This window comes from Lynx rufus, unplaced genomic scaffold (genome assembly GCF_022079265.1).
Source record: "Lynx rufus isolate CCGP_SWC_20201006 ecotype Redwood Valley unplaced genomic scaffold, mLynRuf1.p SCAF_6, whole genome shotgun sequence".
NCBI classification, from domain to species: domain Eukaryota; kingdom Metazoa; phylum Chordata; class Mammalia; order Carnivora; family Felidae; genus Lynx; species Lynx rufus.
Window position 1 is genome coordinate 12,998,602 of NW_025814878.1, and position 26,693 is coordinate 13,025,294.

General features: G+C 44.6%; 1 protein-coding gene across 1 annotated transcript in view; it reads right to left on the reverse strand.

Annotated features, from left to right (window-relative positions):
- SAMD5 (sterile alpha motif domain containing 5) overlaps positions 1 to 18,353 on the reverse strand; it is a 51,095-nt gene extending 32,742 nt beyond the window's left edge. Inside the window, exon 1 of the mRNA XM_047101483.1 lies at positions 17,898 to 18,353. Coding sequence (XP_046957439.1) covers positions 17,898 to 18,353 — 456 coding nt within the window. The remainder of the gene's footprint in view (positions 1 to 17,897) is intronic.
- Positions 18,354 to 26,693: the final 8,340 nt, after the last annotated feature.

Consider the following 26,693-nt stretch of genomic DNA (forward strand, 5'->3'; position numbering starts at 1 on the left):
GCAAAGGCTGTGAATTCCTCTAGTAGTGCGTTCCAGCCACCTTGCATTTCAGGTGAAGCCTGGAGTGACAGAGGATTTTTCTTAGCGTTCCTCCTCCACACTTACATCACAGAGGGGGCCTTTCTGTGCCCACGTCCTTCCCCAGCTTTAGACTTGCTATTCCACGGAAGTCTCATAGTGGAGTCAAAGGAGTTTTCTTTAATCTCCTGCTGCAGCCTCTGTCTTTGATAGACCTTGTGTACCTAAGCTTTAGCTGTATGGCTTTCTCAGCATTCCTACTTCTTTCAAGCATGAATAACAGTCAAACTCAACCTGGTACTGTTGGTGGCTGTTGGGTCTACCCAGTTATGGTAGACCATTGTGTAGTATCAGTTCTGGCACAAGGGATTTCCCACCCCTCCCCTGGCACAGATGACATTTATCTAGTGTCAGTGCAGTGTCTAGCTCTCGAAGAGGGCAAGAGCATGTTTTCTATTCCTATCCCAACAACTGTCCATCTTTGCCCAGATCCAGGTGTTTGGGCAGGTTTCTGGCCCTCCCTTTATGACAGCCTCTATGTCCTCTGATAGAAGTCCTGGGACACTAGTGGATTCTGTGCCTACCTCGCAAAGGTAGCTGATCATTCTCCACCAGCCTGTTCCACCGAGGGGCTCTCTCTGGCTTCCTGCTCCAGTTCTAATGTTTCTAAGGTTTCTCATGAGCATCTAATGGAGGCCTGTGGGCAAAGAGCCGACAAGTGGATACAGATCTTCTGTGCGTCTAAGGTCCCTGAATATTTGAAATTATCACGCCAGCCCATACTTGGCCTTTAAAAATTCACAAAAATTTTAGTTGTTTTCCTCATATTTTCTTTAATGGTTGCCAACCCTCCCTCACTTGGGCTCTGCCAAAGACAGAAGGCTCTGTCCCTTCTCTCCTTTAGATCATGTGGTTGTCTTTAGACCTCAGGTCTCCGATGGAGTGAAAAAGGGCATAATGTTGTAGGTTATTCATCCTTTTCTCAAAGTTAAAGAGCAATGTCTTCTTATGGCTTTCTACACCCTATGTGAAAGGAAATTTATAGAGTTCCATATCATGTAAAACGATAATCCTACAGGAAGTTTTGGTTCCATAGAAAATTATAGTATAACCACTTTCTTGTTATTTTGAAACTCCCCTTTCCTCTCTTCCTACGCAATGAAGTCACTAATCAGGATGTGACTCTTTTGTTCACACTCAGATGATCTGAAAATATCCTAGACATACTTCCATTAAACACACATGATGTTCATAGATGTAGCATGGGTCTCAGTCTTATTGGAACTGTACAATATGGCAACTAATTCTTCAGAGCAGGTTCACTCCCCCTTTCCCAACTAAGGTCTAGGAGAGAGCCTGTTTCCTCAGATTTATATTTGCTAGTCACTGAATTTCTAATATTTATTCTTAATTTTGATAGTAAAATAAGACCATTTAAAGGGGATACTTATTACAAAGGGGTAAGTAGATCTTTCAAGCAAACAAATCAAAACTTGAATGCTAAAAAAGTATCTTTAAAAGCGCTTTTCGCTGGGGGGCGCCTGGGTGGCTCAGTGGGTTAAGCGTCCAACTTTGGCTCAGGTCATGATCTCACAGTTCGTGGGTTCGAGCCCCATGTCAGGCTCTGCGCTAACAGCCCAGAGCCTAGAGCCTGTTTCGGATTCTGTGTCTCCATCTCTCTATCCCTCCCCACTCACACTCTCTCAAAAATAAACATTAAAAAAATTTTTTTAAAGAGTAATTTTTGTTGGAAGACTATTATTATTATTATTACAACAGCAGAACCACATACATGATCAAGATATTAATGAACCATTTCCCCTTGGAAGTGTCCATTTCTAAGAAAACTAGCCTTATCGCTTTGTAATCACATTTTTATTTTCTTTTTTTATTTGATTGGGATGTGGTACTAAAAATAGGACTACATACTACCTAACTCATTTACCAAAATGACTTTCAACTGTTACCAAATCTTACCTCAAACACCGAAAATGCCATCACAGATATTTAAAAGCTGCTGGAGGCTACAAAAACAACTCCAATTAACTTCTAGAAGGATTCTAAGAAAGAATCATTTGCTTAAATGTCTGGTTCCCAGGGGTGTCTGGGTGGCTCATTCGGTTAAGCATCTAACTCTTGATTTCAGCTCAGGTCATGATCTCAACGGTTCGTGAGTTTGAGCCCCATGTCGGGCTCTGCACTGACAGTGTGGAGCCTTCTTGAGGTTCTCTCTCTCTCCCTCTCTCTGCCCCTCTTCCACTCACGCTCCTTCTCCCTCTCTCCCTCTCTCTAAAAATAAATTAAAAACATTTTTTAAAAAGTCTTTAAATATTTAAAAATAAAATAAAGTACAATAAAATAAACGCCCAGTTCCCATATTATTCTCCCCTCTATCTAAAAGAAGGAATGCCTCTGATCTTAAGAAGATACCATAAACTAAATTGCAAGGTATGGATCTAGCAAAGACATTATCATGGTGAAAGTTCCTAAAGGGCTAAACCAAAGAGAACCAATATTTGTTTGCACTTTGGGACACAGTTGGGATTCAAACATAGTTAATGTTTGCTAATCACTTTGTCAGACGATAGAATATGGGACAAGACATTAGATCCTCAAGTTGAACAGGAGCTTTTTTTTTTTTTTTCACCAAATTGGTGTGATTTAATTTACGTATGACTTACTTTCTTGTCTCCTTCTGTTGATGAGTATTTGTAATATGTGTTCAAAGAATGAAGGAATTCTCTTTGACTTAAATACAAATTATGGACTCATTCTACCATTAACGTCCTTGAAATCTACACTAATTAGCATGCTATTATATTTTTAAAAAATTTTTTTTTAATTTTTTTTAAGTTCATTTATTTTTGAGACAGAGACAGACAGAGCATGAACGGGGGAGGGTCAGAGAGAGAGGGAGACACAGAATTGGAAGCAGGCTCCAGGCTCTGAGCCATCAGCCCAGAGCCCGACGCGGGGCTTGAACTCACGGGCCGTGAGATCATGACCTGAGCTGAAGTCGGACGCTTAACCCGACTGAGCCACCCAGGCGCCCTATATTTTTTTAAGTAAACGTGAAAATCTCAAGACATTCCCAGTCCCTACCTCACACCTGCTTTTCACCAACTGAAAGGCAGCTGCCAAATCCCAAAAGCAGAGTTTGAGGCAGAACTTGACAGCAAAGATGATCATGGGCTCTGGGGTGAGTACACCTGGTTTCCAAAGAAGATCTGCTAACTGGGTGACTTTGGACAAGTTATGTAAACCCTTTGAGCCTCATTTCCTTCATCTATAAAACAGAGATGACAAAAACATTACCACAGAGGCTTGTTATGAGGATTGAATGAAACAATATGGGAAAGCACTCAACAAATAATATATATTGACCGTTATCAGATATTATTATTATTCTGCATACGTCAAAACTGTTTCCTTATGTTCTATCTGAAAAAGTTACCAAGAGCAAGAAGCTTATCCTAATTTGTGCGAGTCTGACTGAAACAGTAACTCTAGGTAGGATGGAAAATGATATTTTAGCTTTCTAAACTCCACGGGGAGAAAAAGGGAGGAGGTTCAAGTAAGAAGAGAAGTCCCCTCCAGATGTGAGGAGTAAAGTCAAAATATCCGTAACTAATGGCCATATGGTTGGATTAAGAATAAATCGAATTTTCACAATTAATGAAATCAAAGCACAGGGGAAAGGTTTTTAGAATATGGGTTGAGTTCATTACCCTAGGGGCTCTTGCTTTTTCAATTTGCCTGCTTTCAGAAGAACAACATCACTCTCTCTCTTTCCCCACAAATCGCATTTAATATAATTGAGCACGTGCATCCCCAAATAGCCATATTGGGGGTGACACAGAATGTCATACTTCCTGTCAGAGAGAGAGATTGATGTGGCTCAACAGTTGAAGCATATTACTGTCCCACTGCTTTAATAAGCGATCAGAAAACGATCAGAGGATTCAGTTCACCACCATTTTCAAGGTAAGTATATCCATATAAGGGGTCATGTTAACAGAGATAAATACACTGGCCCAAATTGCTGTGCCAAGACGTGGCAGGAACAACTCTGATTTAAAAAATGACACCGCAATAAAACTCAAAGTTAACACCAACCTAACTCCAACTCCCCACCACCTCTCGGTAATGAAGTACATCTCAAAGGAGTAAAATTACTTTGCATACCCTCTGGCACAACTCTAATCTCTAATGGATGCAATGTGCCTATCTTGAATTTTCTCCTACTGTATAAACCTAATGAAGCCAGAGACACGGTGGATCTGGGTGATCCCAGATAGCAACTAATGTACCACCTTTTCTTCAGATGACTTATGAATGACCATGACTAGAGCACCAACGTTGGATGCAATTAACAACTTATCAAATTACCAGGTTTTTTTCTTTCACATTTAGGTAGAGCTCCTTTTCACCTTAACGGGATCTACCGTAGGAAGCAAGTCTTCTGGTTGGGTGGCGGTTCCTTATGTAAAATATTTTCTCTTCATAAAGATTATCTAGAGCTTTATTACTTTCTGGCCATGAAAATATTGCCCCTGCTTAATGCAGCACCACTTTTGTCAATCAAGAATTTCCCAGAGGAGCATTTCATAACACAGCAGTGTTCCATTCTGTGTTGATATATGGTTACTTGAAAGTGGTTATATCTTTATTGCCTGATTGATGGCTAGCTTGGGAAGAGCTGGGTGCATCCTACTCTGCAAACCCAGCTGATTTCTGCAAACCCCGCCGAATTCAACACCTGATAGAGGTATTTTCTCCAGAAACATAACATTCGTGGACTCCGTTGTTAATTCTTGCCTCAAAGACCTTTTAAGGAAGTCATTCTATTTGACCAGTCAAGAAATGTTGAGATATAAATCAAGGACTCGGTACAATATTTCTTACTGCGTCTTCCAATTGTATCTTTGTTACACATTGGGCTGTTGTTTCTATGCAAAACCAAAGACCCAAATTAAAATGAATGCCACATCAATTTCCTTTATAAGGGTTTTCAATTTAACACGGCATCTGGCAAGCAGCCCCTTGTATTTTCCACCAAAAGGCCTGGGGGGGGGGGGCGGGGGCAGGAAGAGAGCAGGTGCCCTGTGAGGGTTGGGGGTGCAGTAGGTGGACAAGAGGGAGAATTCTCGGAAAACAGTAAAACCAACAGGGATTCAAGTTCAACCCGACTCCCTACCCTCCTCAGAGTTTCTGCTCTGTGGTTCAAACACAAAATGTCTGCACAAACCAGAAAAATAAGTAGTTACCCACAACTATGCAGCTGTTGCCTTCTGAGCCACAGGCTGCGGGCCTAGCCCCATGTCTCACAGCTGTGACTTCCGCAAAGCCATTGGCACAAAGTCAACTGTAATAATGTCATGACAATAACTGTCGAAGGGGTTACAAACTGAAGGTAAATGTCAAGCATTATTCATGAGAGAAAAGATATGCAATGTAAAAAAAAAATGTCATCACAAACTGGGAGTAAGAACATAATTCCTCCTCCCAAACTCAGGTTGCTTCAGAAGACATTGCTTCATTATTGACTTCACCTCAATGATGTAAGGATGGTTTAATATTGAAAAAATCTATTAACGTAATACTACATCACAACATTAAGCCCAGTAAGAAAAGCACTGTCGATTATTTTTAAATTGCTGAAAATATATTTAATAGAATCAAATATCCACTGCCAATAAAAATTCCCACAAATTAGAAAAATGAAAATAATTTTTAACATTATGAGGAGAATCTTACAATGAGAACCAGTGGCAGAATAATTGCAAAATGTCTGCAGCATTTCCATTAAAATTTGGAACAAGACAAGAACACAGGAATGAAAGCTAGAATTCCTATAAGGTGCACGATAAAATTGTCATGTATGTATGATTACATATAACATCAGAGCTTTACCTTATATTTATACGTTATATCATGCACCAAAATAAACTTCAGATGGATGAGAGAGTGAAATGTAGAAATTAAATGAACAAACAAAAGGAATAATGGGAGATGTAAGTAAATATGAACTTATTTTGGACTTGAGAAGGGGTTTATAAGGGTAAAAGTGATCACAAAGATAGAGATTAACTATATATATTCTCTACTTAAAAAAAAAAAAAAAAAAAAAAAGGAAAACCTAAAAAGCAAATGATCAATTCAGCAAAATATTCTCAATGGTTATAGCAGGCAAAAATATTATACATGTTGCTGTGATTTAAAGAGCTTTTTGAAATTATGAAAAGAATACTTAGTTTCAATAGAATGGTAAGGATGTGAACTAACTATTTAAGGTGTTCATACAGAGAATAGCTTCATAATCATAAGGTTAAGAAGTAGATAATATTATACCTATTTTATAGATGAGACAACTCAGATTTAGAAAGATTAAATGACTTATCGAAGTAACCTATTTTATAGATGAGACAACTCAGATTTAGAAAGATTAAATGACTTATCGAAGTAAATGGTAAAAAAAAAAATAATTCAAATTCAATTATATCTGAGTTTGTACCTTCTATATTCCACCAGTCTGAAAAAAAATACTAAAATTATTGGCAAATTAGAATACATAAGAGTTTTAATTTTGGGGGCATACGGAAAAAAAAAAACATAAAATTCTAAGGTAAACCACCATTCTGGGAAATAGCTCTATAAACCACTATGCAATAATGATCGTTTTCCTTTATATATAAAAAGTTCTTGCAAAGCAACTGGGAGTAGTCTGAGACCACAGGGGAAGAAAAAAACAGGCAAGCACCATGAACAGGCAGTACATAATTATAAATATTAAAAGCCATAAATACGAAATTATGTAAACTGGTAATCTAAGAAATCTAATTCAAAGAACAACGAAATACTCTTTCTCAAACATGCCATCTTCAAATGACAAAAAGTTGTAACAATCAATAATAATATGGGTAAGGTTTCAACCCAATAAGAAATGATTATAAATTATGGTATTAAACTCAGAGAGACTACTTAGTATAAAAATCATTTTTCAAATGATATCTGAGATACAGGAACAGCCTGACCCTTATCCATTAACAGTGTAACACGAAATCTGTGCACATGTACAAAACAAATATTCTTATATATAAATGACTTTTAAAGAGATACACTGTATCATTAGAAATTGCAATGTAGACTGTTTTAAATTTCCTCCTGATCTGCTTCAGTGTTCTCCAAATTTTCTCGGTTCAGGATGATTAATTTTCAACCAGAAATGCTTTCAAAATGTTACGATAAACATAATGACTTATCCACTATCAATAAGCACACCTTAAATCTGTAAAGTCCTCCTAGAACTTAAAAAACAACTTCATAAATATTATCCCATTTCATTCACACTATAACCCTGTGAGAGGTGCCAGCACCACTCTACAGAAGAAACAGCTTCTCTTAAACTAAAATGATCACATTGTTTAATGTCTCCCAGGCAGGGCAGAGGAAAGGGTTCACCTCAGTTGTAGGCAATAAAAAGGTACCTAAAAACAAAATAAACCTTTTAATTATAAACATGCCCTACAGACAATTCTAAACAATGTTAGTGGTCTAACACTTCTCCCTGAAAAAGTCTTTGGTCTAAATTACTTACTGTAGCTGCTGCAATTACTTACTGTTCAGTTTTAATGGTATGTGTATTCACTTCCAATTAGCATCTTTTTATGACCTGTCCTTTAAATGAGCACCGTGTTCTACATGACAGTTAACTCCGAGAACTCCCAGTGATACAGCTGGCACCAACCCACAGACTTGGTTCACAAGAGTCCTTTTCTAGAATAAGTACAAGTCTGTGGGTTGGTGACACGTGTCTCTTATGCTACTATTATATATTCCTAAATTAAACAGGATATTTGAAATAAACAGTGATAGGAACCATGATTTATAAAAACAAAATAAAAAATAACAAAAACAACTTAAATTGTTTCAGTTCTATTTGTCTTATGTGACCACTTAGAGTTTTTGTGTTGAAAAGTCAAAACAGGGGCACCTGGGTGGCTCAGTCGGTTGGGCGATCGACTTTGGCTTAAGTCATGATCTCACGGCTGGTGAGTTCGAGCCCCACGTGGGGCTCCGTGCTGACAGCTCAGAGCCTGGAGCCTGTTTCGGATTCCGTGTCTCCCTCTCTCTCTCTGCCCCTCCCCCACTCATGCTCTGTCTCCGCCTCAGAAATAAACCAACATTAAAAAAAATTGTTTTTTAAAAAGAAAATTCAAAAACAGTGAGACAGCACAAATTGCAAAGCATAATACTTCAGTCTGGTTAAGTGCAAGTTTTATTTCATAGATAAAATGTTTGTTAAGTTTGAATACTTTTTTTTTTTTTTAAGTTTATTTAAACTCAGAAACGTGAGATCAATACCTGAGTCAAAATCAAGAGTTGGATGCTATACCGACTGAGCCACCTGGGCACCCCAAGTTTGAATATCTTAAAATTAAAATGTATTCCTTATTTTAATTGTTAATTGCTTTAAAACTAAAGAAGAAATCAAGAAAATCATTACTATATACTATCCCATGACTATTACTTAAGATAATTTTGTCAAACAGAAGTGGGGTGTTAAAAAATTATACACCCTGGGGGTTAAATACAGTAGACATACCTCTAGTCTTATTATAAAAGTTATGACAGATTCTAGGGAAAACACCTTAAAATTTGGAACAGCTGTTCCTTCTGATTTGGGTAAACAAAAAATACATACCAATTATTTTCCTTATGTTTTGAACGTGTTCCAAATAAAGTAGGTCTTATTCTGTTTGTATTTATAACCTTATGGAAACCTAAGAGTAAGGTTTTTAGAGCTCATCAGACCATTTATTTCGATTAGAAGCAGTAATGAAATCTCTTTAAACTATTAGATGTCACTTAATCTCTATGTAAGACAGATTGTATCCTTAATGTCTCTTGGCACGATCCACAGTTATTTACCCTTAATAGTTTTTATATTGACTGAAAACGAGAATTCCCTTCCGATCCCTCCCAGGCCTCTCAAGTCCGAATCAGCAGTTGATCTGAAATACCATTTTTTCATAAAACTTAGAATATAGCTGTTAAAAACCTATCACCTCAAGCTTGGGTGGCAGCGAGAATAAGCCAAGGACTCCACGCCATTTCTAGCTCTGCACAGGCTGTGACGTTGAGAGGCCATGACCATCTTGGTTCCTGGTGAACTTTCCCTCGCTATGGGCACTGTTTCTCCAAATATCTCAGGGCACCCTTGTATGTTTCGAGGACCAGCCCTGGTCAAGCCCGTGGCATCTGACCCACCTTCCTTTAAGAACATTCACTTCAGAACATACTTCCAGTGAGCTGAGATCAGAGCAATGACATAATCTAAAAATAAGTGCATTTATATCAAAACCTGTTGTCTCTTTCTTATCTGTCACCGTAAACCTCATACAACTACCTAAGAGCACACCAGGTTCGCAAAGGCATTCTTAACACTGGCGTGCCTGCCCTTAGCATCTTCTCTGCACTCAACAGTGAGAGGGAAAAATGAGAACTCTGACTTCCATAACCCTGGTGAAAGCAGCCAGAGAGCAGAGCTTTCTAAGAGCAGCAGGATGGGCAAAGGAAAAGCCACACACACCCGCAGGAGACTACCCACACCCCGATTAGCCCATCGAGTGCTGCGGCTTACTAATATCTATGTAGTTACCAAACTCCTCCCCTTTAGGGCCACAAGCACTGGGCACTAATTGTCTCCTCGCGGAGCCCATGACTAGTGCCTTACTCTTCGCAGATACGCAGGGAATGGACATTGGTATTTTACACAGCTTTGTTGAAGAGTTTCCATCCTTAGGACGTGGGTACACCATAAAAGCATATTTTTAAGGATGCAAAAGTAGGAAAAGGATTATATCATAAAATGTAAAACTACTTTACAAGTCATACCAAGAAAAAAAAAATGCTCCATCTGTTCTCAGATGCCGTCTTCCATTTCCTATTTGTATCGAATGTCATTACTCATAATTGTCAGATTTGATTCCAAATCACTCTAGGTATTTACCCCAAACCAGATCCACCTTAGAAGAACGAAGGCTTGTCACCAGTGAAGATGTTCTAGAGTGTTCTGCAGACGCCAGACCTTCAGAAATGTTTTGAGTAATGGAAACGCTGTGATGGATCAAGCGACTGTTTTAAAGATTATGATCTAATTTTGAATGTCTAAATTCTGAAATGTTTACATTTTTACTTTTTTAATGTGTATTTACTGTGGGGGGAGGGGTGCTCCAAGAGAGGCAGAGAGAATCCCAGGCAGGCTCCGCACTGTCAGCACAGAGCTCGACGTGGGGCTCAACCTTACGAAGTATGCGATCGTGACCCGAGCCGAAATCAAGAGTGGGACGCTTAACCAACTGAGCCACCCAGGCACCCCTGAAATGTTGATATTTTTAAAAATCATTTTCATTATTGTATCTTCAGGCAAGAAATGAACGGACATAGGTTGTAGTAATAATCTGCCACTCATTAATTACCAAACACCCCGATAATCAGGAAGGGGACCTGAGCCAATGGGATTTTCTGTACAAAGCTGACAGAAGGCCACTATGATGGAGGCTGCAGCACCTGAGCAAGATGAGGTAGGTACGTGTGGCGGAACAGGGACTGCAATGGGGGGCACTTAACCTGAACAAAGGTTCCTCATCTGGCAAACGCAATTTTCTCAATGCCCAGAAAATCCACCAGGCAAGGCCAGCAGCAGACCTTCAGTGACCTACCCCCCAGGGGCCATAGCAACTCTCCAGCGCCTCTGTCGTCATTTAGTTCACGGGGTTCTCGATCACACGTCCCTCCCGCCGATGATGCCGTGCCGCCTGGACCTAGCGGACAAGGAGTCGCAACTCCCCTAGACTTCGTGGTACGAAATTTACACGTCAGAAGGTGAGAAATCTGACACGCACTGAGGGGCCTTCCCGTGAAGTGTTCAGGGGCCCTGGAGTGCGGGGCATCTTGAGACATCCTCTCATAAGGGAGAAGAAGTTATGCCATCGGGCCCCTCCTAAAACCAGAAGGGAGGCACGGCGCCTAAATGGGCCCGTTGGGGCTTCAGAGGCAACCTCTCCTTCACTGGGAAATGCCGCCCCAGCCCTTTCACCAAGCTGCTCGTTCTGAGTTCGGCCCAGAGCAAGAGAAGGTTCTGCATGGGCGGCACTGCCACCTGGGCCACGCGCTCCAGCAGACCCAACGGCACCCGACGTGACAGGTGGCACATACAGGGATGCCCTCCGGAGACTTGGGTGGCCCCTGTAGGTAAACCACAGTGCAGACCCTTAGGATTTTGGAGCAAGACCCCACGGACACGTTAAACTGGGACCTGCAGCCCCCAGAACCATGAGAGAATAAATGTCTGTTGTTCTATGGACCCCGTCTGTGGTACTTTACGACGGCAGCCCCAGGAAACGGATACAAATTATAGCCTCCTAAGTTCTTAGCGCATCTCACCTCCGTAAGAACCTTGTGACCTAGTCACTGGTGTTGTCCACTTTTCGCAGGGGGGCCGAGACGACCCCGCACGGAGCACAGGTGGGGCCTGGACTGGACAGTCTGGTTCTGAGCCGGTGGTCTCACCCACCACAGCCTTGTGAGCGGCGAGGACCGGGTGCAGAGAGCTACTCACCACACAGCACCCAAGACAAGCCTCACTTGTCCCTTGCTTATATCAGACCTGCCACCTACCAACCTGGACTGGTCTGCCTCTCTCTCTGGTCTCTCTCTGCGCTCCGTGGACAGGGGCCAGTTTCAAATTTCACCTGAGGAACTCTGGAGGGGATGTTTGCTAAGTAGGTGGACGGACAGATGGACGGCTAGACGGCTGGCTGGCCGGCTAGGAGTCCATGTACGTGGAAACTCTCCGGAAAGTAAACTATAAAGAGCATGAGGAAAGTCGTCTCACTCCCAGCCCCTAGAAAGATTCTAGATGGATCTTCATTCGCCAAGGCTGCAGATACTTGAGGACATCGACTTGAGTTGGGAAAACTGAACTTTGCCAGCTTCCGATCTGTCCCTGATAATTTCACGAAGGTGGAAGAATTCTTCGGGAGGAATATTTATGGTCAGTTCAGCTCTGCCAGGACCCAGGGCCGAACTCTAAAGTTATTTTCACCAACTTCTGTCTTTCCTTTCTGACTATTTCTTCCGTATCCTCTCCCTGGCACAGACACAGAAGCCCTCATGCCGCCTGTCCTTCATCCCAGGCCATCTCTCCCAAACATCCATTAACAGGCCTGTTACCACAGGCATCTTGTTACATAATTAAATTCACGCTGAGGTATGAAAGAAACCTAACACTCTGACAGCATTATTAAATAAGGTTATAGTAACTCACAGGTTTTTCTTAAAGTTTATTTATTTATTTTGAGAGAGAGAGAGAGAGAGAGAGAGAGAGCACACAACCGGGGGAGGGGCAGAGAGAGACTCCCAAGCAAGACTCCACACTGTCAGCGCACAGCCCAATGTGGGGCTTGAACCCACAAACTGAGAGATCACGACCTGAGCCGAAACTAAGAGTCAGACGCTTAACCACCCAGGTGCCCCTAACTCACAGCTTTAACAGGAAAGGAGATGTTTTTCAAATGAAAAAGTCAAGAAGCCTACCCCGTCTGCTATCTATCCTGCGGCCTGCTTTCTGCTTTTCCAAGTCTGCTAGGAAACAGGATGCCTTTATAGCCCCATAGCATTCCCCTCTACCACACCACAGTCCAGAAAACCGCCAAACTCCACAGGACTCGATAAAACTTATGCACAGCCTGCAACTTGCACCACACACACATGCACGACGAGGGTGCCTTCTATACACGTGTGGTTACGCCCATCCTATAAATACTGTGTCATGTTCAGGCATAGCCGTAGCACCAGATCATAACACCCAATACTTGTATATGACCACAGCCTTCTCCCCTTAACCTCTAATCCCTCCACTTCCCCCTCACCTGGCATCAGGCGGTCAGAGAAATGAGGACTTCTCAATGTCACCCCCACAATGTTCCCAGTCTCCTTGCCCATCCTTCCTGTGCTCCCTCCCACTACGGAGGAGGAACTCCTCTCCTACTAGAAGCAAATCCACCTTTTCCTTCCAACGCTTTGGGCACCATTCCCTCCCACCTCCTCCAAGACTTTGACCTCCTGGGTGTCTCCCTTTCTCTGGCTCCCTACCACCAACACTTCGACACGTTTGAGTTCTTCTCACCCTTAAAAATAATTAAACAAACAAACAAAAACGCGACCCCGCAAAACCCTTCCCATGACGGAGTCTACCTTCTTCCCTAGCAGTAGCCTTGGTTCTGTCTTCTCTGCCAAACTTCACCATGTCGGTGGTACATCTGTTCAATGGAATATGGTTCAGCGCTAAAGAGAAATGAGCTGTCAGGCCATGAGGAGACATGGAGGGGCCTTAAACACACATTACTAAGTGAAAGAAGCTAATCTGAAAGAACTACATACTGCGTGCTTTCAACCATGGAATGTTCTAGAAAAGACAACACTATGGAAAGAGTAAAAAGATCAGGGGTTGCCAGGGTTTTAGGGAGGAGGGAGAGTTGGAACTCAAGAGGATTTTTAGGGTAGTGAAGACACTGGAGACACTCTGTATGTTTATACCTGAAGGCAGCCTCTTCCTTCCCAAACTTTCTCTTCTGTCAGGTCCTCTACCTCGTCAGGGAACAGCATCAGAATCCGAATCCTGAAATCCGCAGGTCCTCCCAACCTCTCCCCTCTCATCCCTGTCAGCCAAACGGTCACCGTGTTCCGTCCATTCCACCTCACAATTCCCTCCACTGCTCCTCCCCCACTGTCACTACCCAGTCCAGGCCACCAGCAAATCTCTCCTGACCCTACAACAACCTAAACTGTTTACCCTCCCTCTGGGCAGGATCCATCGAGAGCTCCCCTCTTAAGATACTCTGAACCCCTAAAGATGAGTTCAAGGCCATCCAGGACCAGCCACTGTCTGTCCCTTGTATCTTGCCGTTTCCTCCAAGCATTCTGGGCTCCGTCCAGACTGAATTCCCTTAAGTTCCTGTTGCCAGGTTGCATACCTCAACCTCCTCCCTTTCTGGCCTTTGCACATACTGTTCTCCCTCTCTAGAACACTCTTCCCTTAGGATCCTTGCTCATAGCAAACCTTCAAGCCAAACCCTTCCCAACCTTCAGCTCTCTGACCCAATGTCAGTTCTGGAAAGCCTGCCCAGACCCACCTCCCTGCAAATGAAGTTGGACGCACCTGTCCATGGCATCATGTGCTACCCACCAAAGCAATCGTTACTGTTCATTCCATTTGATGTCTTCCCTGCTAGACCAAGCTCCTCGAGGGCAGGCTTCTGCATCCTGCCAAGCACAGGGACCGGGAGCCTAGAAGCTTGGCACAGGGCTCGGAGCTTGGTGAGTATGGAGATGATATGTGTAAAGCTTGACCTAATATTTACCCTGTGAAAACATAACCCCATTCCACTGAGGCAGGAATCACAGCAGTCACAGAAGCTAAGTACAGGACAGAAAAGGGACCCATCCAATGCTTTTTTATTTCAAGCAGCGTTCGTTCTTTGCAAGCTCCTGGTTTTCCAAAGCTGCAGACTTGCTTTGAGAACCAAAGGGGAACTTACTTTGAACTTACATTTTAATTACTTTCTTTGGAAAACCAAAGGGAAACTTACTTTGAACTTGTATTTTAATTACAGCCTTTGGAAAACAAAGAGGAACTTAACTTTTTTACTTACATTTTAACTCACCGAAGAGGGGAAAGTGGCGACAGTTGGTAAGATGCACAGCACCCCCAACATTAACCCCAACATTAACTGTTTCCTGAGGCAAATCCTACAATCCTAACGTCCTCTCAAGTGATTCTTGGGAAAACTCCTCAATTTACTTTCCTCTCTAAAGATTTGCTATCCCTGCCTTGATCATTCATGGTATGACCCACTTTCAAGCCACCTAATATTCTTACCAAAATGCAAAAAAATAATCACAGGGATCAACGATGCAAATGACTATAAAGGAAATGTAAGGCCTGCTTGAATAAGCAGAATCCCAAATGCACATAATGAACCACCTACACGCTCTGACCATGACCGAGCCAAGGAACTTGGAGCTATTATAATGTGGATCACATTCTGAAGGAAAAGTCCTAGCACTATCTGCCCACACACAAGCTGTGCCAGAAAACAATTCTTAAATCATGTAAAACCCAAAACTTTAGAGGCAATGCACACATAAGTGACACATTCAGAACGAGCAACATGATTTGGCACTATGGCTCACTTGTATGTTCAATGCAACGTTAATTACACCTTAGTTCCTATTATGTGTTTTTCTTATAACAGATGTATAAAACTACACCAACAGAACTTTTTTTTATAATTCAATTTGTCATCTCTATGTTTTTGGTCCCCAGTCGGAGCATCCGTGGAGGTCCAAAAACACTTCTGCCCCCATTTGATTCCTCCATCAGTTTAAGAACCAGAATTAAGGGGCGCCTGGGTGGCGCAGTCGGTTAAGCGTCCGACTTCAGCCAGGTCACGATCTTGCGGTCCGTGAGTTCGAGCCCCGCGTCGGGCTCTGGGCTGATGGCTCAGAGCCTGGAGCCTGTTTCCGATTCTGTGTCTCCCTCTCTCTCTGCCCCTCCCCCGTTCATGCTCTGTCTCTCTCTGTCCCAAAAATAAATAAACGTTGAAAAAAAAAATTAAAAAAAAAAAAAGAACCAGAATTAAGTGTATATGGAAAGTGAATAGGGTGTTATCTTTTTTATCAAGGATTGTTATCGGATTGATATGGAAGTTGACTGAAATCATCATTTACACGGAAAGTAAACAGTATTGCAACACGAGGTGAAATCTTCTTCTCTAAATCGCACTTGCTCAAATGAACTACCATATGGACACCATGATCTAGGCAGGAGGATTCAGTCCAAAGTCTGCACCCAGACATTTCACATCCATAGAATTATCGACCGCTTCTAAATGGAACAAGAATCCTTCTCAGCTTCTAAGTTTGATATCTATGCCTGTATGTTTAAGTCTCAGGACCAAACGTGATACTTCCTGCACATCACTCCCTCCAGCGCAGGCTCTCCTCTGCCCTCTTGCCTGTACTCAGCTCTGTTCCCGAAGAATAAGCTAGTGGCACAGTGATACATCTTATTCTCTGTATCCCATTCTGGCCAGGCCTTGACCTATGTCCTCACCATGTGCCCACCTGCTCACATATTCTCAGCCCACACCCACTTCACTTCCTGGGATGTAAATCACAAGAGTCTGACACCTTGAACTCCTTTGATCTGCTGTCTCCGGGAACGAGCCTTTAGACTGATGGTCCTGTCCCTCTATCCACACCAGACAGGACTAACTCTACCTGCCTGGGAAAAGCGTGCTTTCCTCTCTACTCCCGGTTTGGGGCCTACATCGGTTATATCGGTAACACAGGGTGGGTGACTGGGATACAGGTTTAATTTGAGGCAAACTGTCCTCCGGACCTGCCCTCTCTATATTTTTATAAGACGAATGTCTACTCTCAAGCAAGTTATCCAAATTGCCTTTCTTGCAAGATAACATGTGGATAATATCAAACGCTTTATTCCCGTCTACTCTATCCACTTTTTACCAAGTTTTCGCTTGCCCTTCCTGAAAGCTGGACATTATGACCTGTACTTAAGAACATAACGCAACGCAAGTGACCAAGATGAGCACAGAACATGCAGATAATCCGCGTTCCCCTGTTAGGGTGCTGTGTTTACAGCCATTCCCCTCACCCCCCAGCTGCAGCTCCTTTACCACCATTCCCCCCCCCCCCCCCCCGAGCTTCTCTATAGGATTTCCAGCTGAAGTCCTCCCTTTCCTGGGTAAATCCAAGCAAGTTTGAGGATCACCTGTGCTGTCTACTTCTCCCTTTCAAGGCAAAGACCCTCAACTTGGAAGGCTTCAGGAACCTAAACGGAACAGACTCGGCTGGAGGGAGAGCTCCTGTGTGAAAATAAGACTTCCTGTTCATTATTCAAGGCCCAAACCTGTATTTGAGCCTTCCTCACAGGGCAATTTCCATAACCTCCCAGTTCCTTCCCCCCCCAGAATTCCTCACTGGCCACTGAAAATCTCACTTCCTTGGACTGTGCTCTCCCCTCCCAACCGCGAGTCCGCTCAACACTTACTAGAACTCAGAGTGGCTCCTCCTTTGTGGCATCTGGATTAACAGTAAACCAAATCGGTGACCCAGCACAGACCCCGGCAGCACACCCTCCGCGGCCCCATTATCTTCAGTGTCTTTAGCACAGATTACCTCCCTGTACTCCAGGTGAGGGAACTCATCCCAAGTGGCCACACATTTGTTTTACCCGCACCCCCCCCCCACCCCCGGTCCGTGTCAGTGGTTCACTTTACAAACGTGCAGCACTGCTGGGATTTGACTTTATGGAATTGGGAATCACAGGGCTTGACTTCCCACCCTTTAAAGAGTTCGTCAATTTCCCTCTGGAAATTTCTCTAAAAGATAAGGAAAAGGATGAGAAAAAAAGATCGACACCAAGGTAGGTATTAGCCACCGTTCCGGTACCTGCCGGACTTAAACACTACCACAGAGGGTGTCTGGAATTGCCCTTCGCTCCTGGAGAAGCGCCGCTCATTCCGGTTCCTGGCAGGTGAGCCCCAGACACTAAGCGGAGACTTGGTCCTCGTTTAGAACTGACACCTGGGTGCGGGATCTTGCCTTACCGACCGCTGGTGACACCGGGAAGGAAGGACCCAAGAGCGAATACGGAAAGAACAGACGAGAGCATCCCAACTACCCAAAGCATTCTTGGCCTCCCCGTCGTCACCTGGCATGCGCTGCCGCCGCTGGGCCGTGTCCCCTCCCGCCGCGCGCGCCGCGCGGTCCGGGCGGCGCCTCCTTACCTTGCGGGAGTACGGGGGCTTGCTCAGGTGGATGCCGTCGCGGACGAGCTTATCCCTGATCATGATCTTCAGCTTCAGCTTGGGGTAGCTCACCAGCTCCCTGCTGCGGGGGGCGGTCGTCTGGCTGCGGGGGTCCCCGCGGGTGCCCGAGGCCGGGCCGCCACACGGCTCCCCCCGGCGGCCGGTGGGGACGGTCACCGCGGGCGGCACGGGCGGCGGCTGCGGCTCCAGCGTGAAGTAGAGGCCGGCGGCGGCGGCATCCTGCTCCCGCAGCCGGCGCACGGCCTCCAGGATGCGGCGGCGGTGCGCGGGCGCCAGCACCCCGATGGCGTCCAGGTCCGGGTCCCCTATCTGTTTGCACACCTCCAGGTCATCGTAGCCGTTATCCACGAAGGACTCCGCGTACTGCGGGAGCTGCAGCGCTTTCAGCCACTCGTAAACTATGTTGGTGCACATGGTGGGACTGGAACCCCGCCGGCAAGCACCGTCCCAGCGCCCGAGCGGCACGGGCGGCACCAGTTCTTGGAACTTTTAATCCTCTCCTCCAAGGGGAAAGAGAAACCGCCGCGAAGTTCTCCGTGTAAAGGAAAGGAGAGGGCCGGAGCCAGAAAGCCAGCAGAAGAATCCCGAAGAGGGAGAAGCGTAAAAGCGGCAAAGTGAATTCCCCAAGCAGCCCGGAGCTCGCAGGCACTGGCGGCTGTGCGAGCCGCTCCGCTCCGCGCCGCCCCTGGATGCGCCGCCGCCGCGGGGAGGGGCGCGCGGCGGGCGCGGGAGGGGGCGGAGGCGGGCGGGGCCGGCACAGCCCTCGGACTCGCGCCGGGTCAGCGGCGCGCGGTGCCGCCCCGGAGTTTGCTCCGCCGGGACCGGCCGGGAGCCGCGCGCCGCATCTCGCCTTCCGGCGGCCGGTGGCGGCGTCTGAACGCGCGCCCCACGCTGGGGAGGCGGCTCCTCCGCGCAGCCCCGCGGCCGCCCTGGAGCGCCTCGTCTTCGCGAGTGCGGGTCACCGCCGTCCTCCCGGCGCGCAGCGGGCGGCTTCTAGGCTGCCCGGCTCCCGCGGCTGCCTGGGATCGTTCTGTGCATTTCTTTTTAATCCGATTTCTCTAGCTCGTGGAAATCTCACTTGGTCGCGAGCCGCCCCGACTTCGGCCGGCGCGCCCGCGGGCAGCCCAAGGGCACGTCCCGCTGCCTGACCCGGCCGGGCGAGGCCGTGAGGCCAAGTTGCCCTCCTCCTTGCCCAATCCGAGTTAGCTCCCCTTCCTCGGAGCCGGCGCGCAGGCCGGAGCCAGGCGGTCTGGCTTCTTCCGTGGACGCCCGCCCAGAGCCCCGAGCCGCGGCGCTTTAGCCCGGCGGGTGGGCGCGACGAGGGGACCGCCCGAGTCCAGCCGGCGCTGCGTGCCGCCCCTCCTCGCTGCGGCGGGGCGCGCGGGGCGGCGGAAAAAGCTGGCGCTCCTGCCTGGCTCTCCCCTCCGAAGCCCCCGAGTCTGCGAAAGTTTGGGATGGGTCGGACCTTTCCCCTGGGCCGGCGCGTTCCACCTGGCCCCCCCCCCCCACCCTACTTTCTGCCAGGTTCTTTCATCCTCGTCTCCAGTGTGCTTTCAGTCCGGTCCGCCCACCGTGCAGTCCGCCCGAATCTCCCGGGTGGCTCTGTCCCCAGGGACGCTTCCGGCGACCTGTCCTGGAGCCCAAGGAGCAGAGCTCACACCTCCCGCCCGGGATCGCGAGGACACGGATACACCGCCACCCAGCCGGCTTTAGAGGAGACGCTGGGACACCTTGGCGCGCCGCACTTTCTCTCCAGGGAAGAGAATCAGCCGAGTTTCCCCCTTTTTCCCAAATGCCTGGGCAAACGCCTGGGGGTGGGGACCCGAGCGGCAGGTGGAACAGAGCGAGTGCCTCGACTACATTTCCTGAATTATCTGACCTCTTCTTGGGGCTAAGAGAATTTTGGTCGAGGTACTCGATGGGGCAGGTCTCCTCTCTTTTCGCAGAAGGGCGATTCAACTTCGCGCCTGAGATATTTGAGGACCGAAACTGGGCGCTGTTCCCGGAGGAGTCCCGGTGGGGAGTGCCATCCGCTAACCTGGACCTTGGAGACAGACTACTGATGATTTCAGAGTCGTTTCCAGAATTGCGCATTTGGCTTTGGGGGGTGGGGGAGGGGAGAGTCCTCTTTCCCTAAATCAGAAAAGCTTAACCCCTTAAGGGACACAGAGCCCTTAAAGAAGCAAACGGCAGCTTTGACCCTTTTGCCCGGAAAAGCACCCCACCTAGGCGCACCCAAAATGTTCCCTACAGTTTGGGGGGGGGGGGGTCCCGGGGCTAGGGTGTCCGGGTTTCTGAGCTCAGGCACTAGCGAGCGGATCCCACGTTATGAAGAGCCGCCAGGAAGAACCTGCCAGGAAGGGACCTGTTGCAGGGTGGGAGGAGAACGAGCTCGAAGAGCTGTCGGGCTACCTGTAGCCCCTCGCTCCTGCTGTGATCAAGGCCACTCCTTCCGGAGCCCGAGCTGGGGCGGGGCGTTTCTCCCGGACGCTGGGATCCAGTCCTCGCGGCCCCGCGCTGCTGTCGCCTCTCCCGCGCCAAAGCAGACTCACAGTGCCCCCTTGCGGTCGCGCAGGCGAATTTTAAGGCGTTGTCCAAACACGCTTTATTCAGTGTAAGAGAGTGAGCCGAATCAATCTTTGTATTAGTTCCCTGCCCCACCTTTTAAATGAGGAATTTTTACATCACGTTTACCTTTGTACCCCAACGCTCTTTCCTAAGGACCTTTGATCTTTAGGAGGAAAACATTCCAGCAGTTTGAATTTTGCTGCTAAAGACATAAGTTATAGAAGATACTTACTTGGAACTCACTATATGTCAGGAATCTATACATGTATCTCCACGTATCTGACTAAGTAGTATTACATTCAGCATCTTACAGAAGAAGAAATTGAGGAAGCAGAACACTAAGTTGACCCCTCCCCAAGATGTCGCCGTTCAGGACGGAGCAAGAGCTAGAACCCTGGAGGAATAAATTCAGGCTTGCCTGCCAGCTGCTATCCATTCCAGTCTCCAATGTATGCTGGAGGAAAACTTGGGCTGGTTGTAAGATAGGAGTCCACACCACCCCCCTTTCTTTTGGACTAGAAAACTTAAACCTCTGGGGTTCTATCCTTAGGGCTTTCTTTCCCAAGTCGTGCGAAAAGTCCAGCAGCTTCTTACTAGTTCTTTGCTTACTTGTATACAGCCTTTTCCCCTCCGGGAGCTTAAAGACATTCACCTTATCTCATTAATCCTCTGTGAAGGCAGCAAGTATTTTTATTTCCATTTTATAATTAGCGAAACTGGTTTGGGGGAAGATAAATGACTGGCCCAAGGTCATATAGTAAATCAGGAGGGAGACAAGAATAAACCTGCCTTGTCAAACTGTCACCCCGACAGGCAGCAGTGATTCTCCTTTATTTATGTGCAAAGTCACCATCCAATTAGGAAATAAAGTATCCTGGTGCTCCCTTTGGAAGGGAAGCCTTTTATAAATTAATCAGTTGTTAATCAGTCATAAATAAAACTTACTGTTACCTCTAGAGAAAACCTGCTGTCTGGAGACTTCTGAACTACAGGGGCGCTTTTTCTAGATATCCTTCTCCTTCTCTGGTCTCCTCCACTGGCTCACCTCTTTTATGTGTGAACCCTCAAGGCTTCTATCTTTCTACTGCTTGCCTTAGCATACAAGCCTAAAGAGATTTAGTTCTAGAGGCCACTACGTGTAATTTCAAATGCAGAGGGTTTATAGCCTAAATGTGTCTCTACCCATGGCTACCGTCCAAAGCAAAACTGGAAAGAATGACTGGTTAATATTAAGATTTAGAACTAGGGTTTGGGAGGCAGGAGGCCATTCGAGATTGTCTGAAACATCCGCGTTTGCATGGAGGAAGTCAAGGCTCAGGAAGGACAGTGGACTTACCTGAGATCACACAGCTAGCTCAGGATAGAACCAGAGTAGCAACCATCTCGATTTCCTCGAATGCTCATCACAATTGCTACATGACCTCATTTTTCTGTAAGTGCCTGGCTCCTGTCGCAATCATTCATATACTCATCAAATGTGTATTAAGTAGACATCCCAGTGCCAGTCACTGAACTAAAAAGAGAAGAGTTTTCTTCATTAAATGGAACTGGAGAGCTCTCAGAATTTTTAACATGTATAGAATAAATGGAAAGTTTCTTTTAATATATATTAGTTCATTGATTAGGAAGATTACGAAAGTTCTATTTTCTAAAAGCTTGAATTGATAATCCAAATTCTATGAACCGTAACATTAGCCGAAATCTGAAATTAAACTGTAGTTCACATCCACACAAAAATGTACTTAAAAAAAAAAACAAAAAAAACACAAGTGGCTATTATGTTCCTAGGCATAGCCTTAGAACAGCAAATTAATTTACTCAACATACATTGTCAAGTGCCTATAATTTTACAAGTACTTCTGAGTGGTATTGCTTTATTAGAGTTTTTTTTTTTTACATGAAAAATTTCAGAACACTTATCATGCTGTTTATTATTTAATATGTTTGGGGCCAGATTTTTTTTTTTCAGAAAGAACTTCTTACCTAATGAAAATCAATGGAAAAATAGGTTGTGAAAAAAGTTTCTTTATAGGCACCATTTTAGAATTGTTTTGCACTAGTGATAACTCTGGCAAAATGCCTATTGATACTCTCAGTGTAATAAATTAATGATAATCATATTCAGGTTTTAAATTCTAAATATCAGGAAACAGCTTTTCCACTTTGCTCAGACTCTGTAACTTGATTTAAGGATATAGAGTGAAAAATCATTTATTATGAAATTTTCTTGGTGCCACATAGGTTTCATAGCATTTTATCCCAAAGATAAATGTTCTCACACAGGGTGCGTAAAAATTAAATTCCATTAACATCTGTTAAACGTCAGTCCCCAGGGTGTCTAGCCTTGTAAAAGTCAAGTATATATAATATTAATCTTAAAATGCAGAATATGTTTTGCCTCTCCTTAACCATGAGCTAAAAAGCATCTAGAAGGAACATATGCCACAGGGAGAAATGAGAACAATACACTTGAGTGATGTAACGGGCAATCTGTTCTCTGGTGGCCGGGGGTGAGGCAACTACATTAGGGGAAGCCTGGGTGGAGGCGTCTGGTAAGGTGTCTGATCTGTATACATTATACTCGTGTGACAACACATATATGCAAGAAGGAGAGACAAGGAACAGTAGGGAATCACAGCAGGATACCATTAGATTATTCATTTCTATTATAACACGCCTTTCTTTCTTTAAGGAGGGAACAAAAGGTGAAAAGAAAAATGTGCAAGGAGTCAAAGACCTGGAGGTCACTAACAGAAAGATAGCCCAGCGAGAAGAGGATAGTGATAGACAATAAAATGAGATCCATTTTTTTACATTCGTATCCTCGCATCTCTGGTACTCCCCAAACCTTCTATTATTTTTAAATGCACCCACAAAGAGGGCGAAAATATTAGTCCGTCCAGTGTTTTCTAAGGTAAAATGATAGGTGGAGTATTTCGTTAAATAACCATAAGCAGCTCTTGGAACTTCCTTTTTTTTTTTTTTTTCCAGTCTAAGTCAGCAAAAATGAACCTAAAAGTTAGGTTGTATAATCTCCTACGAATGAAATGATACTGAGAAAAGCTATTTCAGGACTCCTGGATGGCTCAGTCAGTTAAGCGACGGACTCTTGACTTCAGCTCAGGTCACGAACTCACGGTTCGAGAGTCTGAACCCGAAGTCGGGCTCTGCACTGACAGTTCGGAGCCTAGAGCCTGCTTTGGAGTCTCTGTCTCCCTTTCTCTCTGCCCACTCCCCTCCTCCACAAACCCAGGCGCGCACGTGCGCATGCTCTCTCTCTTCCTTTCTCTCAAAAAACAAATAAATAAATAAACTTTTTTTTTTCAAAGCTATTTCAGAAAAGTGAAAGTTATTTATGTAACCACACATTGCAATCACTCAATTGATAACCAGGTGTCCAAATCAAATAAATATTAGCTGTTCCCATCTAACAGTGACTTCCATTTTGGAGTTAGGACAAAGAATTTGATGGAGGCTACTTCTTGAGATCTACCTGGCTCCAGATGACTGGGAGGTTGTAGGTTGTCTTTTTTGAAGCAAAGTCATTTCATAGGTTTGTTTTAAAATCTATTCCTTCTTATTTGACTTAAATTTGCTATTGGGGGGTGCCTAGCTGGCTCAGTTGGTAGACCATGCAACTCTTGATCATGGGGTTGTGAGTTCAAGCCCCACATTGGGTGTAGAGATTACTTAAAAATAAAGTTTTTTAGCGACACCTGGATGGCTCAGTGGGTTGCGTACCTGACTCGATTTTGGCTCAGGTCCTGATCCCAGGGTGGTGGGATCGAGCCCCATGTTAGGCTTTATACTGAGTGGAGCCTGCTTAATATTCTCTCTCTCTCTCTCTCTCTCTCTCTCTCTCTTTGTCTCTCTCAAATTAAAAAAATAAAATAAAATCTTCTAAGAAAATTTTTGCTATTGGAATATGTAGGCTAAAACTCTTGAATCCTTGACTTGTAAGAAACTGGCACATAATTAGAACTTCTGTGGAAGCCTGAGGTCTTTCCAGCTTTGGAGACAGGTAGTGTGCATTGCAGTTTCAAAACGCTAAACTTTGGGGTCACTTTTGATATATATATGACATCTTAGACCTTATTTATGGATGTGGCAACATAAAACCTGAGTGCAACATCAGATCCTTAGGCCAGCAGAGCCCTGTTCCTAAAAGGATGGTTGACAAATACGGGAATAGCGGATGTTTTGGCTACACCTTTAAAACTTTTCAGTTTAACAGTTTCATCAAAACCAAATTTCAGACTCTCTTTTAGGGTTGTTCAGCTGTCTTGTCTGAGTGAGCCCAGACCCCCTTGGACCACAGTCATGGTCTTGAAAACATGCTCTCAGCCAGGGTGTTCTGACCTCAGAGAACTTGCTAGTGGCCAAGAAAGGGGGTCTTCAGGGAATCTGCCCAGAAAAACATAAACGATTCATTCTTTATATTGTACACCAGGATAAATTCCAAATGGACCAGAAGCCTAAAGATAAAGATAAAATGATATACTTATTAAAAGAAAATAGAAGTATATGGGGAAGACTTTCTTAATTTTGCTTCAATTTCCAGAAAGAATGGGAAAAAAAATTGCTAACATTTGATTACATAAATATAAAAAAATGCATGCATGGCAAACAAATAAAATAAAAACTAAAAAAAAAAAAAATCAACTGTCACTAGCAAAGTAAAAAGATAAAGGACACCCTGTGGGAAAATATTCAGATTTGTATGACAATCAAGGACTGATATAGTTAATACCAAAAAAAAAAAAAAAAAAAAAGCAAAGAAAGAAAAATAAAGCATCTAAAAATAGAGAAGGAAACAGGCGGAAGACCTATGGGGCAATGGGCCAGATAGTTACAAGCAATAATAGAAATGGATATTCATTTGAGCGATTCTCCACCTTCCCCAAATAAAAGAAAAACACATTCAAACTCTACTGAGAAGCCATGGCTTACCTAACAGATTAGCAAAAACCCAAAAGTTTAGCAACAAACTCTGTTGCCGAGGCCGTAGAGAAATGAACATTCTCACAGATTGAGGGTAAATAAATGCAAGATGACAAAACCTACACATTGGTCAGACTCAGAGAAGTAAAATTCACATTATCTAATTTAATTAAAAGAGAACTGTTAACCAGGTATTGAATCTAAAAGACCAAAAGTAAACCCTGCAGTCTCACAATATAGTAATTCCAGGAAGAAGCTTTTTTCTCTAGAAGTTGAGGAAACCAAGGAAACAGGTTGGGATTCGAATACGGACACTTGGAGAAGGATCCCTGCTGAGCTGGAACCCAGAATCCTGAGAAAGTCGCACTGCCTGACTGGTTAAGAGAAAGGCCACCTGACTGGTTAGGAGAAAAGACCCGGTGAGCTAGGATCGGACCTCTGAAGAAAGGGTACCATCTCACTGGGCACGAACCCCAAGAGTTCAAAGGAGGCCCCACAGAGCAGAGGTTTCTAGGGTAGGTTACTGACTGCCTGGGGCAGAAACCTAACAGTGGGTTCTAGGAGTATAGAAAATCAGAAACCATATCCTCCCCTTACTGGAGGCAACAAAGCATAAGGCAGTAAATCCCTTGTCCGTTTTCCTGATTTGCATTCTGCCTCCAGCACACTTTTACCAAAACTCAACAGGGAGCCCGCCGGTACAGCAGAAATGTGGTGTGCTGAGTTCAGGTGTCAGCGGCTTTAAGTGGAGGATAAAATGGTGGATCTGAGAGATGAGAAAAAATCACCCGCACCACACCGATGGAGGAGGATTTGGCAACATTCCCCCAAACATCATGTTCATTTACCCTTCAATTTGGCAATCCCACTTCTACAAATCTTTCCCAAAAATACTAGCAAAGTTTCTAAAAATTAAGTATGCGTAAAACTGTTTATCCCAGTATTAGCTAACTATTAGAACCAAATGCCCATCAATAAGGGACTGATGGAATAGGCTACGGAATAAGTCAGCACAATGAAGTAGGCGGCAACTGTTAAAGGAATCAGGACTATCTCCATACACTAGACATATTACTATTTGAAATACCAGGACATATTACCATTTGAAACAAAAACAAAAGAAAACAAAACAAAAACTCAAGATGGGGGAAAGTACTTATAACATGCTACTCTCTATTCAATGAAGAGGAAGTAAGGATATATGCCCTATAATTTCAGAAATGGTTACCCAAAAAGAGATATATG